This window comes from Wasmannia auropunctata, unplaced genomic scaffold, assembly GCF_000956235.1.
Source record: "Wasmannia auropunctata unplaced genomic scaffold, wasmannia.A_1.0 LD336051.1, whole genome shotgun sequence".
Classification (NCBI taxonomy): Eukaryota; Metazoa; Arthropoda; class Insecta; order Hymenoptera; family Formicidae; genus Wasmannia; species Wasmannia auropunctata.
The window spans coordinates 502,965-516,267 of NW_012026839.1; the positions used below are offsets into that span (position 1 = coordinate 502,965).

At 43.1% G+C, this 13,303-nt stretch overlaps 2 protein-coding genes across 2 annotated transcripts; one reads left to right on the top strand and one right to left on the bottom strand.

The window, feature by feature from the left end:
* Nucleotides 1-440: 440 nt before the first annotated feature.
* LOC105451480 (nuclear speckle splicing regulatory protein 1) lies at nt 441-2,160 on the bottom strand. The gene is made up of 2 exons (XM_011691947.1): nt 1,817-2,160; nt 441-1,725 (listed from the first exon to the last, which is right to left on the bottom strand). The coding sequence occupies exons 1-2, from the start codon at nt 1,828-1,830 to the stop codon at nt 594-596; spliced, it is 1,146 nt and encodes a 381-aa protein (XP_011690249.1). The 5' UTR covers nt 1,831-2,160; the 3' UTR covers nt 441-593.
* Nucleotides 2,161-2,209: 49 nt separating this feature from the next.
* LOC105451481 (carboxypeptidase D-like) lies at nt 2,210-12,860 on the top strand. Its single transcript, XM_011691948.1, has 15 exons — nt 2,210-2,893; nt 2,978-3,222; nt 3,301-3,456; nt 3,870-4,045; nt 4,123-4,270; nt 4,385-4,479; nt 6,436-6,938; nt 7,398-7,874; nt 7,977-8,251; nt 8,550-8,724; nt 8,797-9,164; nt 9,241-9,382; nt 9,471-10,953; nt 11,039-11,206; nt 11,307-12,860. The coding sequence occupies exons 1-15, from the start codon at nt 2,432-2,434 to the stop codon at nt 11,438-11,440; spliced, it is 5,007 nt and encodes a 1,668-aa protein (XP_011690250.1). The 5' UTR covers nt 2,210-2,431; the 3' UTR covers nt 11,441-12,860.
* The last annotated feature ends 443 nt before the right edge of the window (nt 12,861-13,303 follow it).

Consider the following 13,303-nt stretch of genomic DNA (forward strand, 5'->3'; position numbering starts at 1 on the left):
ATATATATTTATATATATATATAACGATATGTACATCGGGACTGCATTTCACAAGACGTGACGACATTTCATAAATCGATGAACTCACATCATCTCTTCGCAGAGATAATGTGCTATTCACATAGCTTTCATGTTGGATGGAATTGCGTGCAGTTGTATAGATGTGTGAAAGAGAGGCTGAATTTTTCTAAAAATATTTTTAATAAATATCCGGAGAAATGGATACACAATGACTAAATAGAATTTTATACCTGAATAGTGGTCGAGTTTTTTAAATGAAAGTTATCTCGTGCATCTGAATGATATATATATATATATATATATAATTTTTTTTTCTTTTAGCCCAGCTATATCTACTTAAGTTACTTAAAAAAATCGTCGTTTGAGCATTTGTATTTTATGTATGCATGTTTTTTAAATACATTTTTTCTAATATAAAATAAGTTTTATCCTTAATTTTTATTATACACATTTTTACAATCGGAGATCACATTTTTTTGTACAATTTTTACCATTGGAGGTAAGGTCAGTTATTCATTTATTGATCGATGCAAAAGTGAAACGGGTATTGTTATATAAAAAATTAATTACATCTAATTTGCTGCAGTCAGCCTTGCCGCCTTCCTCGCGTAATACCTTTGTAACGCCGCTTCGAACACCGGACCTACTGTTCTCTTTTCCCAAATGGAAGATCTGTCTTTCTTTTCAACGGGTTTTTCCTTACTCTCAACTTTCTCACTTTCTGGAGTGACGTCGTTATTTTGAGGTATATCTGTATCTCTATCCTCGGTATCCACGATATTTTCGACCGGGTTCACGTGGCTCTTGTCCAATCTTTGTTTCTTCTCCTCCGGTTCCTGCACCTCTGCCGTATCGGCCCCCTTGTCCACTGGCGAAGCGACGGTCCGGTCTTTCTTCAGCTCCTCTTTACTCTCTGTTTCAGAATCAGATTCGTACGTCTCTATGACTCTCTGCCTGTATTGCCTCGACTTTTTTGACCTTGCAATCGCTCTCTGTCCTTCCTCCGTTTCGTTCGCCCTCTTGTTCGCTGTTTCGCTCTCTCCGTTTGTGCTGCTTGTCGAAGTTTTCCTCTCCCTCTGCTCCGTACTCCTCTCTTCGGCCTTGCTGCCTTCATTCTCGTTGGTCTCCCCCTTGTAGTCAACGGTCTGCTCGTACAGATGACGGTAAAATCCCGACATGTCCTGCTGCTTGGTCACGTCGCCGATAGCCTCCAATCTATTCATTTTTGCCTCCTCCTCCTCCATCTTCTTGAACTCCTCGAGCTTCGCTCGGTACGCCGACGTGACGAAGCTCTCCTTGTCCGCGTACATCTCTCCCTCGGCCTCGCGCTCCTTCTGCACCATCCTCTCTATCCTGTGCTCCTGCTCCTTTTTCCTACGGTCAGCCGTGTTCAGGAGCTTCTGTATGTACTTGGACTTCTTCTCCTTCCGCGCCCTGCTCGCGCCGTCCGACTGGCCCCCCTTACCGCGCTCCAGGTCGTCGTACACCTCGTCGTACTGATAGATCGTCGGGTCCTCGTTCAGTGCCTTCTGCATGTCCAGCCTCGTCTGCTTCTTCAGCCTGTTCTTCTCGCCCTCCGCCTTGAGGGCCTTCCTGACCCAGTCGGTGCCGTCGTCCTCGTCGGAGGCATTGTCGTCCCCGAAGACGTTGACGAGCTTCGGTGCCGCGCCCTGCGGCTGCTTCTTCGGCAGGATCAGGCCGTACCTGAGCAACATCGAGAGAATCATCAGTTTCAAGTTGATGGGCGATTAAAAATCCCGCGCAATAAAAGAGAGACCACCTCGCTGTTACTCACTGTTTATTAGCCATTGCCAATTTTATCGCTCCTCACACTTCGGTCACGGCGAGATTCTAACCTAATCTCCTAACGGTCCTAACCTAATCCCTCCTAATCGGCCGTGCAGTTAGTTATGAGTCACGTCACACGCGTTTGTCGAGCGGTTTCGTCGAGCACCGCGAATTCGATAACGAACTGTCGACGAATGTGCGTACACTTACGACTTTACAATTAGCCAAGAGACGATAACGTTGCAAACCCGCGATAACATCCGCACACCGCGCGATATCGCCGTCCGTCTAATCGCCATTTATCGCGCATGAACCAACGGGAGGGAAGCCTCAAGGCGAAGCAGGAGGACGCTCGCTCTGGGGAATGGTGACGTTGTTCGCGCCCCCCCCCTCCCCCCTCCTCCCCGTCGACCCATACGTCGCCCACACTCGTTCGACTTCGACGTGCGGACGTCAGCACTGTGTATATATGCGGAAGGATAAGGGGAAGATCCGTGATATGAGCCTTTGACAGTCTTCCCTGAGGGTGGTGCACAGCCAGGAGTCGTGCGCGAAGGTCGTACGCGGTCGAATTCGTCCGAGAGTCTCGCGGCGAGATATTGAAAAACCGGAAAATCCGCAAATGGACGGCATACGTCGCGGCGTCGTCATCCTGGCGCTCGTCTGCGCCGCGGCCGTTCTGGCGAACGGCTACGCGCTGAACGTCGCCGAGCAGCCGCGGGACGGCGACTACGTCACCACGTCCTACACGCACTACGAGGACCTGCGGCGGCTGTTCGACTCCCTCGCGCGCCGCTACCCGCACCTGGCGCGGGTGCTCTCGATCGGGAAGTCGGTGGAGGGTCGCGACCTCCTCGTCCTCGAGATCTCGGAGAATGTCGGGCGGCGCGACCCCGGCGAGCCCATGGTCAAGCTGGTCGCCAACATGCACGGCGACGAGGCCGTGGGCAGGCAGTTGCTCGTCATTCTCGGCCAGTACCTCCTGGACCGTTACGGCAAGGACGATCGCATCACCCGGCTGGTGAACCGCACGGACATCTACCTGATGCCCTCCATGAATCCGGACGGTTTCGAGACTTCGGTGGTGAGGCTCCCGGTTGCGCTGCGGTTGCGTCGCAAATTATCTCCGCCGAGATGACGGACAATTTGAGGCGTTCTTGTGTTTCAGGAGGGTAGATGCGAGTCCAAGGATGACTTCTCGGGCAGAGAGAACGCGAATCACGTCGACTTGAATCGGGACTTCCCCGACCAGTTCGACAGAAGGCTCAGTCAGCTGAGGAAGGGCAATGCCATCCTGAAGGGTCGCCAGAACGAAACGGTGGCCATGATGACTTGGATCTCCAACGAGCCTTTCGTGCTCTCCGGGAATCTTCATGGCGGTGCTGTGGTTGCCAGCTATCCATACGATTCTGGGTACATTTTACAATTCTCATCACGATAGCTGCGTCACATACCGTTAAATTATCTGTCTGACGAGATGTGTTCTTTCAGTATCCCGAAAGCGTGCTGCATAGAAAGTAAGAGCCCGGATGATGATTTATTCAAGTACCTCGCTCATGTTTACGCGGACAATCATCCACAAATGCGCGCAGGTGACGCCTGTCCACCAGAGATATTCCGAAGCGGCGTTACAAACGGAGCATATTGGTAAGAATTAAATATATTGCGATTTTTAGATTTGAACTGAAGTGATTAATGAAATCTATCAGATAAATTTTCACGAAACTATTAACTTGTTATTTGCAGGAATTTAGGCTGAATCTTAAGATCTACAATGTGTTCTTTGCATCTTGTTTTATCACCCTTGTCTTTTTTGCCTTTTATATCCTGATCCTTCATTTTCACCCGGGATAGATGTTGAACTTTGAAAGAGATAGGAAACACATGACAAGAAACACGATTGTCGATAAAACGGTCGTAAAGAGGGAAAAAAGGCAAGAGATAAAAAGCAGGAAGCAAAGAGCATTATAGATCCATATCCGCGAGTGGAGTCTATTCTTGCGAAGAATTAAATTGCTCTAATTAGACTGTGTCACAGAAATGTTTTCATTTGTCAACAGGTATGAAGTAATTGGTGGAATGCAGGACTACAATTACGCCCGCTCCAACGCATTCGAAATAACGTTCGAGCTGAGTTGCTGTAAATATCCACCGGGATCAACGCTACCCGAGCAGTGGTTACTAAATAAAGAGTCTCTGATTAAATATTTGGAGCAAGTGCATATTGGAATAAAGGGTAACATTTATATATATGTTGTTTTCGTGTTGGATTAATTTTAGAAAGAGATTTCACGATCTGTCTCTCGTTTGCAGGTTTTGTACGCGATACGAACGGTAAACCGATCAACAAAGCAAACGTTGTTGTGGAGGGAATAAACCATAATATAACAACGTCGGCCGACGGCGAGTATTGGCGCTTACTGCTTCCTGGAACTTATTCGGTTTATGCCATTGCATGGGGGTATGTAAACGCATAATTTCTTAGACGATAATACACGGTGTGTCGTTCCGAGCTGAAGAATATTTTCCAGCGCCTGGAAACCTGTTTCTATATTATGTTTTGTTCTTTATTTAGATACGAATCCAGCGATCCAGCAACTGTAACTGTATTAGAAGACGCACCGACGATTCTTAACTTTACATTAAGCGGCAGAGAAGTGTATGAACAAGGTAAAGGTGATATAAATTATCCACAAATAGTACCACTTTTTAACAAATTACCTGCATTATATAAACTGATACTAGATGATTACGATGACCAGGACTACTCATTTTCGAATTAACATTTAAATTAACAACACACTGTTGTCACGGCTGTATATTGTTTATCTAACATCTATCTCTTTGCCTAAAATGTCAATAGCTATTACTAACCACATCATTCATTCATTTGTGTTTTAACATATATATATTCTATTTATACTGCAACATTACGATTCTTATGTTAGCAAATTATTTTATTTTAAATACTTTATTAAAAAACATTTATTCTTATTTTTTAAATATTATTAGAGTTTCTGTTACTTCTTTTTATTTGAGTACATTTTTTGTTTTGTTTTAGCGAATTAATGTTGCGAAAGTCGGATGTACGCATCTTTAATAATTTATGACAGCAGAATCTCTTATTTGTTTCCCGACATATTTCGCGACATGGCATTCTTTATTCATTTAATTAGCTAGATTTAAGTAAGGAAGTAGAAACAATTATACATACTTACACACAAGGTATGGAGAAATGAGTCTTACGAACTGCATATGGTAGAGAAAAGGAATAAGGATTTTTAATATATTTTTGTCATAGTTATATTTATACGTGAACAAATAAGGAAAATATTTTAATTCCAATTTGTGACAGAAGGCATATATTTATTCTATTGCTTATACGTTTTACTCTTTTTTTTAGTTTTAATATTATCTTATTCAAACTTATTTATTATGACATATATATATATATATATATATATATATATATATGTGAACAAACATTCCGTGAATGCATTCAAGACTTATATGAAATGTGTAAAAATTATGTACGTTCTTACAAAGACAAACAATGCCCTGTCTGCAAATTGGAAAGTGGTATATTACAATATCAATATCGCGAACGGACAAATTTTAACTGATCAGACATATCTTTACAGATACCTATAACATTTATAGACTATTCATATTTTGAATCAGACTGAAATCTTTACATAGAAATGGTTATATTTTCTTTAGAGATATGTACTTACGAGCACAAGAACCATGAACTGCCGTATATTTTCCTTGAATGGAAAATAGGCAAAGCGTTGAACAATTATTATTAGACAATTATGTTTCATTGTTAATATTATTAGACAGATTGCAGAACACAAATATCAATGTTATCAATATATTGAAATGTATAAACGCTTTTTCTCAAATATTTCAATTATTTTTCCTGACAATATCTAGTTATTTGACTTGTTGTTTTCGACAAGATTAGCTGTGAAAAGATAGAATTTGGCTAGGATTCTCTAAATGATGTTTGGAAGTAAAACTAATATGAAACGCAATGACAATACGGAACGTTTTGTCTACCTTATTTCGTGTAAAAGCAAGTATACAAAATGAAGAAAGAGAAAAGAAATGTACTGTGTTTTACATGTACCATGTGAGATACATAGTACTGCCAAATACCTATTCTATTGTATCGGGAATTATGCTAATAAATGTAGATCTCTATGTGAGGACACGTCGGTGGTCCGGTATATCATAATCTGTATAACAATGTATGTTCTAATATTTTCCTTACAAGCATGTATTGTTCAAAAACTAGAAATAAAAACATTGTTTTCGTCAGTGAGCAGTGAGTAACTTACTCGATACTTATCCTTTTCCTCTTAAGTGTCTCGACCACATTTATTATTATTATTTTTTTTTCGTACACACGTCTGATTATTTGTCTCTCACCCTTTTTCGTTTTCTCTGTACCTTGTGTTTTGTAACATATCCATCTCTTGTTTTGTTATTATTATACACACACACCGCATATAACAGCGCATTTCGCCGTGTATTTTCGTTTGCGCGAGCGATGTTCGTCTCTTCTGAAAATTTTGCGTTTAATTTTAACAACAATCATGATTGTGTATTCGTACGATGCAGGGGAAGAGAGTACGGTCGACGAAGTGGTAAGGCCCGTCGACAAGTACGGCTTTTACCACGGCGTGGAGTTCAAGCATCACAACTACGTCGAGATGGAGCGATACCTGAAGCGGTTGCGCGCGAATTATCCCGGTATCACGCGGCTCTACAGCATAGGGTCGTCCGTGCAGGGTCGCGAGCTCTACGTTATGGAGGTCACCAGTAATCCCGGCGTCCACAGCCCGGAGAAGCCGGAGGTGAAGTACGTCGGGAATATGCACGGGAATGAGGTGGTCGGCAGGGAAATGCTGCTGCTGCTGCTGAGGTACCTCTGCGAGAACTACGGCACCGACGCGAGGGTCACGCGGCTGGTGGAGACCGTCAGGCTCCACGTGCTGCCGAGCATGAACCCGGACGGGTACGAAATCTCCAAGGAAGGCGACATTTACGGGGCGAAAGGCAGAGCGAACGCGAACGGCGTAGACCTCAATCGAAACTTTCCCGATCATTACGAAATCAACGATGTACGTTCTCTGAATATGTTTTCTTACATTTACATATTTGTCGATTTATTTGTCATCTCGTCATTTCCATATTTCAATTATTTATTTTATTTTGCGAGATAATGACACTTGAAGAAGCAGAGCAATGTACAATAGAACTCTCGTTTAATTTTTTATATCTTGGATAAAGAGATAAGTTTACATATATATAGATTTTTTGATCGTTACTTCAAAATGCCTTTTGCAATAAAATAACACAGCTCAGGTTTTACATTTCTCAAATTACAACAAGTTTAAATGCTCGGTACACTCGCCTTTCATCAATAAAGTACACTGCGCTATAAAGTTAAGGTAACTTTTTTTTTACGTTTTAGACTAGACTCATCTCAATTATTAATATACAATTACGAATCATCCTGCGTATCATTTAACGATTTGTACAGTTAAAACAGGCCGCGTTCACTCGATCACATCTTTCAGTTCAATCGGCGTCAGGAACCCGAGACCAAGGCGGTGATGGACTGGATAGCGAGAATCCCGTTTGTACTCTCCGCTAATCTTCACGGGGGAGCGTTAGTCGCGAATTACCCTTACGACGACGGACCGGACGAGTTGGGGTCCAACGTCGCGAATCGAAGCCCGGACGACGACGTCTTCCGTACGCTGGCGTTAACGTATTCCAACGCTCATCCCCGCATGCATCTCGGCCAGCCGTGTCCGCCGATAGTGAACGACGCCTACGGCACGAAGACAGTCCTCGAGGAGCGTTTCCCGGAGGGTATAACGAACGGCGCCGCCTGGTACTCCGTGCCCGGCGGCATGCAGGATTACAATTACCTGCACAGCAACGACTTCGAGATCACCCTGGAGCTCGGATGCACGAAGTACCCGAACGTCAGCGACCTGCCGAATTACTGGCTGGAGAATAGGGAGCCTCTTCTGCGTTACGTCGAATTGGTACGGTTTGATTGAGCAGAAGCAAATTGGTCGGAGCAACATAATAACTCCTTCATAGCGATCGATTTTAACGTGATACTCGATTCATTTTTTTTCTCGCAGTCTCGCAAGGGTGTACACGGCATGGTGAGTTCGTCCATCGGCACCCCTATACCCCATGCAAAGGTCTCGGTTGAAGGTAGAAAGCACGATATTTATACGGGCGAGAAGGGCGGTTATTGGCGACTACTGGTACCAGGGCGATACAATATAACCGTCAGCGCAGTGGGATACGAATCACTTATGCAGACTGTCGATGTACCGGCATACGGCGAAAATGCCGGGGACGGAGAAGTGACTCTGGACTTTACGTTAATGCGTGACGACCCTCTGCACTGGTATGATTATCTATTTAAAGTACAATTTAAAATAGACTTTCTGCGATTCGACCGCACGATATAAAATTTATACTCAATAAGGTGGACACACAGAAAGATTTCTTAAATGACTTTTCGAAATATATATGCCTTGCTCGGATCTTCCTCAAGAAGATAAATCAAGCCGATTATTTTAATAGAAGATAGCGACGCTGCGTGTTTCTCCAAGTAGCTATATTGTATCGTTTAATCATATATATGCTTTCTGGAATGTAAAATAATATTAAGAGAATCGATTCATAATGAGTATCCATCGCAGGTCATCTGCATACGATTATGGATTGAGGGTAAACTTGCAGAATGGCTATTTAAAAAATTCCGACCTGAGCGCCAGATTCAGCCAGTTGGAAAATCATCAGCCCGACACCGCAGAATTTATAGCCGGTGATTCGTCGATCAGCATGGCCATTCATTCACTGAAAATCACGCATAATGTGAGTTCGCACGACAATACATTTGGCCATTATATCGTGTCTGTATTTAATTTAAAAACGCGCACTTTCCAGATGGGATCACCCGACGAGAATAAATTTCGCATCGCATTGGTGGGAGGACTGTTTGCCTCCCAGCCGGCGGGCAGGGAAATTCTATTACGCTTGGCGACGCATATCCTTAAGGGGAACCAAATTGGTGACCCGCCTATCCAGAGACTGCTGGACGACGCTATGCTGCATGTCATTCCTGGTGTCGATCCAGGCTTCGATAACGTGGAGGAGAGGAAGGACTGCAATCCTACAGTCGACAACGAAATAGGAGAGAAGTTATTGGAGAACGTTGAGCAGACGGATAAAGTTACGAATGCGTTTAGGACAATGTTGCAGAATGAAAATTACGACGTCGTTGTGATGCTGGGAGGTGGCGCCTCGCAAATCAGGTAACGTGTGACAATTTATAAGCACAATTCGCGAAGAAATTTGTCGCCGAGTTCCTGATCAATTTTTGTCCTTCAGTTATTCGAATGACGATCTCAACACGTTTAAAACACTCGCCGACACCTACGAGCATTCGAGGCACAACGAGATATGCAGCCAGTCAAGCAACAGTACGCAACGTTTGACGAATTTCATACAGCGCATTTACGACACGCCAGCGGTAGGCTAATAATTCTTTCTCGCGCTTGTTCCTTTACAATTTTAATTCATTGCTAAATACTCTAAATATCCGCTTGCCTGTGTTGCAGATGAGCGTGAGTCTGTCGTGCTGCAAGTATCCGCCCGCGGACTCGATCCCCATCATTTGGCGCGAGAACCTGCAACTGCTTATGGGGCTGGTGCAGAGTCTCGCGAGCGGAATCCGCGCGACGATAACGGACAAGTATGGCGCTCCGCTTCGAGAGGCCGTCGTCAAGGTCGGAGGGAGAATCTACGGCGTGTCGCACAACATGGCTTACTTCAAAGCGATCCTGGTGCCCGGCGAGTACACGTTAACGATCTCCTGCGAGGGCTACGTCTCGCAGACGCTAAAAGTACCCGTGCAACGACAAAGCGTGACGAATCTCGACGTCAAGCTGGCGCAGGACACGACGACGCTCGAGAATAACCGCAAGAGACCACTCGAGAAGATGAGCTTCGTCAACCGCGCTCTGGCCGAGTTGAATATGAAGTATTCGCGACAGACGACCCTGCACAGCGTCGGCAAAACCGCGAAGGGTGACGAGATAATGTGCCTGGAAATCGGTGCCAACAACGACCAGAAACGAGCCGGACGACCCGCCGTCGTTTTCCTAGCCGGCGTCCTACGGGCGGAACCGGCGATCGCCGAGATGCTCCTGCGCTTCGCCACGTATCTCCTGAGCAATTACAAGAAGAACGCGACGATCACGGATTACATAGACGACTTCTCCATATACGTGGCTCCGGAATTCTCGCCCGAGCCCAACGAGAATCCCACCTGCTCGCCGCAGCTGAAAGGCCTGCAGTTCCCGATTCACGAGACGCTGAACGGAGAGGCGGCCACGATCGCGAACTGGCTGACGGACGTGAACGCCGTGCTGGCCGTGAATCTCAACAGCGGCTCGCGGCACATCGAGATCCCGTTCGATCGTGACTACGGAAATACTCTCGGCGAGCGAAAGAACGAGAGCGACGAGGATTTGCTGTGGCACTTGGCGTCGGTGTACGCCAACGCGAGGACGGGCAAGCTGTCGGCGAGCGCGAAATGCGAACAGGACTCGAGCGTCGGCGACAACAGCGTGATACGCGCGGCGGTGGGAATCGGCGGGAAGAGAGGTCATCCCCTGATGGATTACGCCTACTTCAACACGAGCACCTTGATGATAGACGTGTACGTCACCTGCTGCACCAACGATCAGTCGACCGTCGTATGGCAGGAGAACAAGGACAGTTTGCTCGCCTGCGTGCAGGAGTTGAAGAGGGGCGTGAGGGGATACGTCACCGATGAGGAGGACGAACCGATCGAGAACGTCGTCCTGTCGTACGACAGGTCGCCGCACCAGATTAAGAACACCAGGTCGGGCTCGTACTCGATTTTACTGCCGCCTGGAAGTCACAATATAACGGCCACGGCGCCCGGGTACCACGCGGAGACCAGACTCATCTCCGTGCTCTCGTTCGAGGCGAAGAGATTCTCCAGATTGATGTTCAAGCTCGTCCGCGACGACAGTATCATGGGAATGCCTAGGCTAGTATTCATCATAATAACGGGTAAGTTTCAGTTTGCGAGATGTTTAACAGCTTCCGGGGAACAATGAAGATCTGTATAATACGCGCAATGTAATCCGCATTGCAGGTATGATATGCTTCGGCGTCGTGTTCTGCTTCACATGTATCTGCGCGAGGTGTCGGGAAGACACGGAGAAGAGCAGAAAGGGATACGCGTTCAGCTTGCTGCAAGACGGCGGTAGCTTCTTCGACGACGACGAGAAGGAAATCGAGATATTTCGAAGACCGGTAGACGGTAATTATATCAGTGTTGCGCATAACGCTCAGCGGGGATCACAAAAAAATCTAATCTCTCAAATCATGTTACATAACTAATTTCTGCTCTGTAATTTCAGGATATCCGTCGAACGACAATGAAGTTACCAGACCGTATTTCGATGACGACAACAGTTCCGAGGACGGCAGTGATTTGGAGTTTATTCGGCCCGAGCAGGATTGGAGCGATGTAAAATCGAGAAAGAATACGTGACAGAATGTTTTTGTGTGATATATATATATATACAAGCAATACATGGTTGCACGCGATAAATTTAGCGGATTTTGTATAATTTAAGTAGATCTCCAACGAGAGAAGTGCAATCTCTTTTTTTACAGGCATAAAAGTGATTTTAAAGTACTGAAATTTACGAAAGTAAGAATCCAGGGTCCAAGTACGGAATATGTACTTATATTTTTGCTGCATTTCTTTTTCCGAAAGGAAACCGCGCGTGTTACTTTCTGATGATATTTACATTATTTTTTAAATGTATCCTGTACAAAAGTTTAAGGAACGGAATGCAGTTTTTTTATTAGAAGTGTGTAAGGGATGTTATTTAAATACGTAAAATTATATCAGGGTTATAAATGAAATAAGAGAGAAAGAGTTCTTTTTGAATTGTTAACTTTTGCAATAATAGATGTAGACGGAAAATGTCAGTGTTCAAGAGACTACTATATGTACAATATCATATTAAGACTATATCACGTTAAGAACAAACATGAATGTTAAAAAAATGTGAGACATTTAGCTGTTTGTTCTCACTTTAATATTAGCTAGGATTTATGATAAATTTTTCTTATTTATGCACAGCAGCTTTAACTTAATTACGCGAATGTTGAAATCCAAGAAGTGTTTTTTTTTCTATTTTTTTCTATTTTTAATTATCTGAATTAATATATCTCTGAGAAAAAGAGAAGTGTGTAATTTAAAAAAAAAATTACTTAGACTTCTGCATATCTTTTCACATTTGTAGCAAATATTTAAACGAATAATTTAACGTTAATTTGCGCAAAGATTCTCCGTATGCAGGTCATTCCAATATAACTAAAGAAATACTAAGAAATAGTGTTTGGTACTTATAATTTAATTAGCAGTCTTTTGGTACTTATCTTTTTGTTTTAAGATTTAGAAAATTAGAGAGCAGTAAATTATAACAGTTGTATATGACTAAGTCTTACGTCATTTAGGGATCTTAAAACAAGCAAATCTTTCTGTTCAGCCAAAAATGTCTATAGAATATGTAAATATATTAGAAGATTTTATATCAAAGTTTTACATAAGTAAGAAAAAAGTAGTGGAAAGATTCTTTTGCTTGGACCGTTAACTTTTATATCATGTAGAACATATGAATCATTTACATATAGGCCTCTCTATGAATTTGTAATATGATACAAGTCATAGTTATACTCCTGTGACAGCAATACACGCCGTAATTTTATAGATTGTTAAATGGTTTCGTTGAAGAACTTTTCTAATTGGATAAAATATTATAGTAGCGAAACGATCTTGTAGTCTCATTCGCGCACAAAGTTATGTAAATCGGAATTTCGTGTACAACGAAATCGTAAATTTCGTCCGTAAGTTAAGAAGACATGAAAATATAACGCTGCGTTTTAATTATTTCTCAAAATGTTGAGCTTTTTCTTACACAATATCCCATACTTGTGAATTTTTATTTTAGTAATAGACGGAATTAGTTTCATTAATTAAATTAATTTTCCTTTTTTTTTTTCAGTTTTTGTTAAATGGCCTTCAAGAGTAATTAATTTCAATTAAACTCAAAATAATTAAGTTAATCGATAATTAACTTATTAAGCAACATCTATATTATTTGGTTAACATAGAATTAATTTTTAAGCATTTCTTTTATAAATTATTTAGCATATATTTATATATGAACATCAAAATGTATAGCTGATGTATTGTAGACTGTATATACAGGGTGATTTTTTTAACCTGAAACTTTCAAATATCTCGAAAAATAAGCACACTAGGAAAAAATGTTTCAGACAAAAGTTTTCGGACTTCGAGGGGGGACATAAATTAATAACATTGGTTTGACCCTGAGTGGCG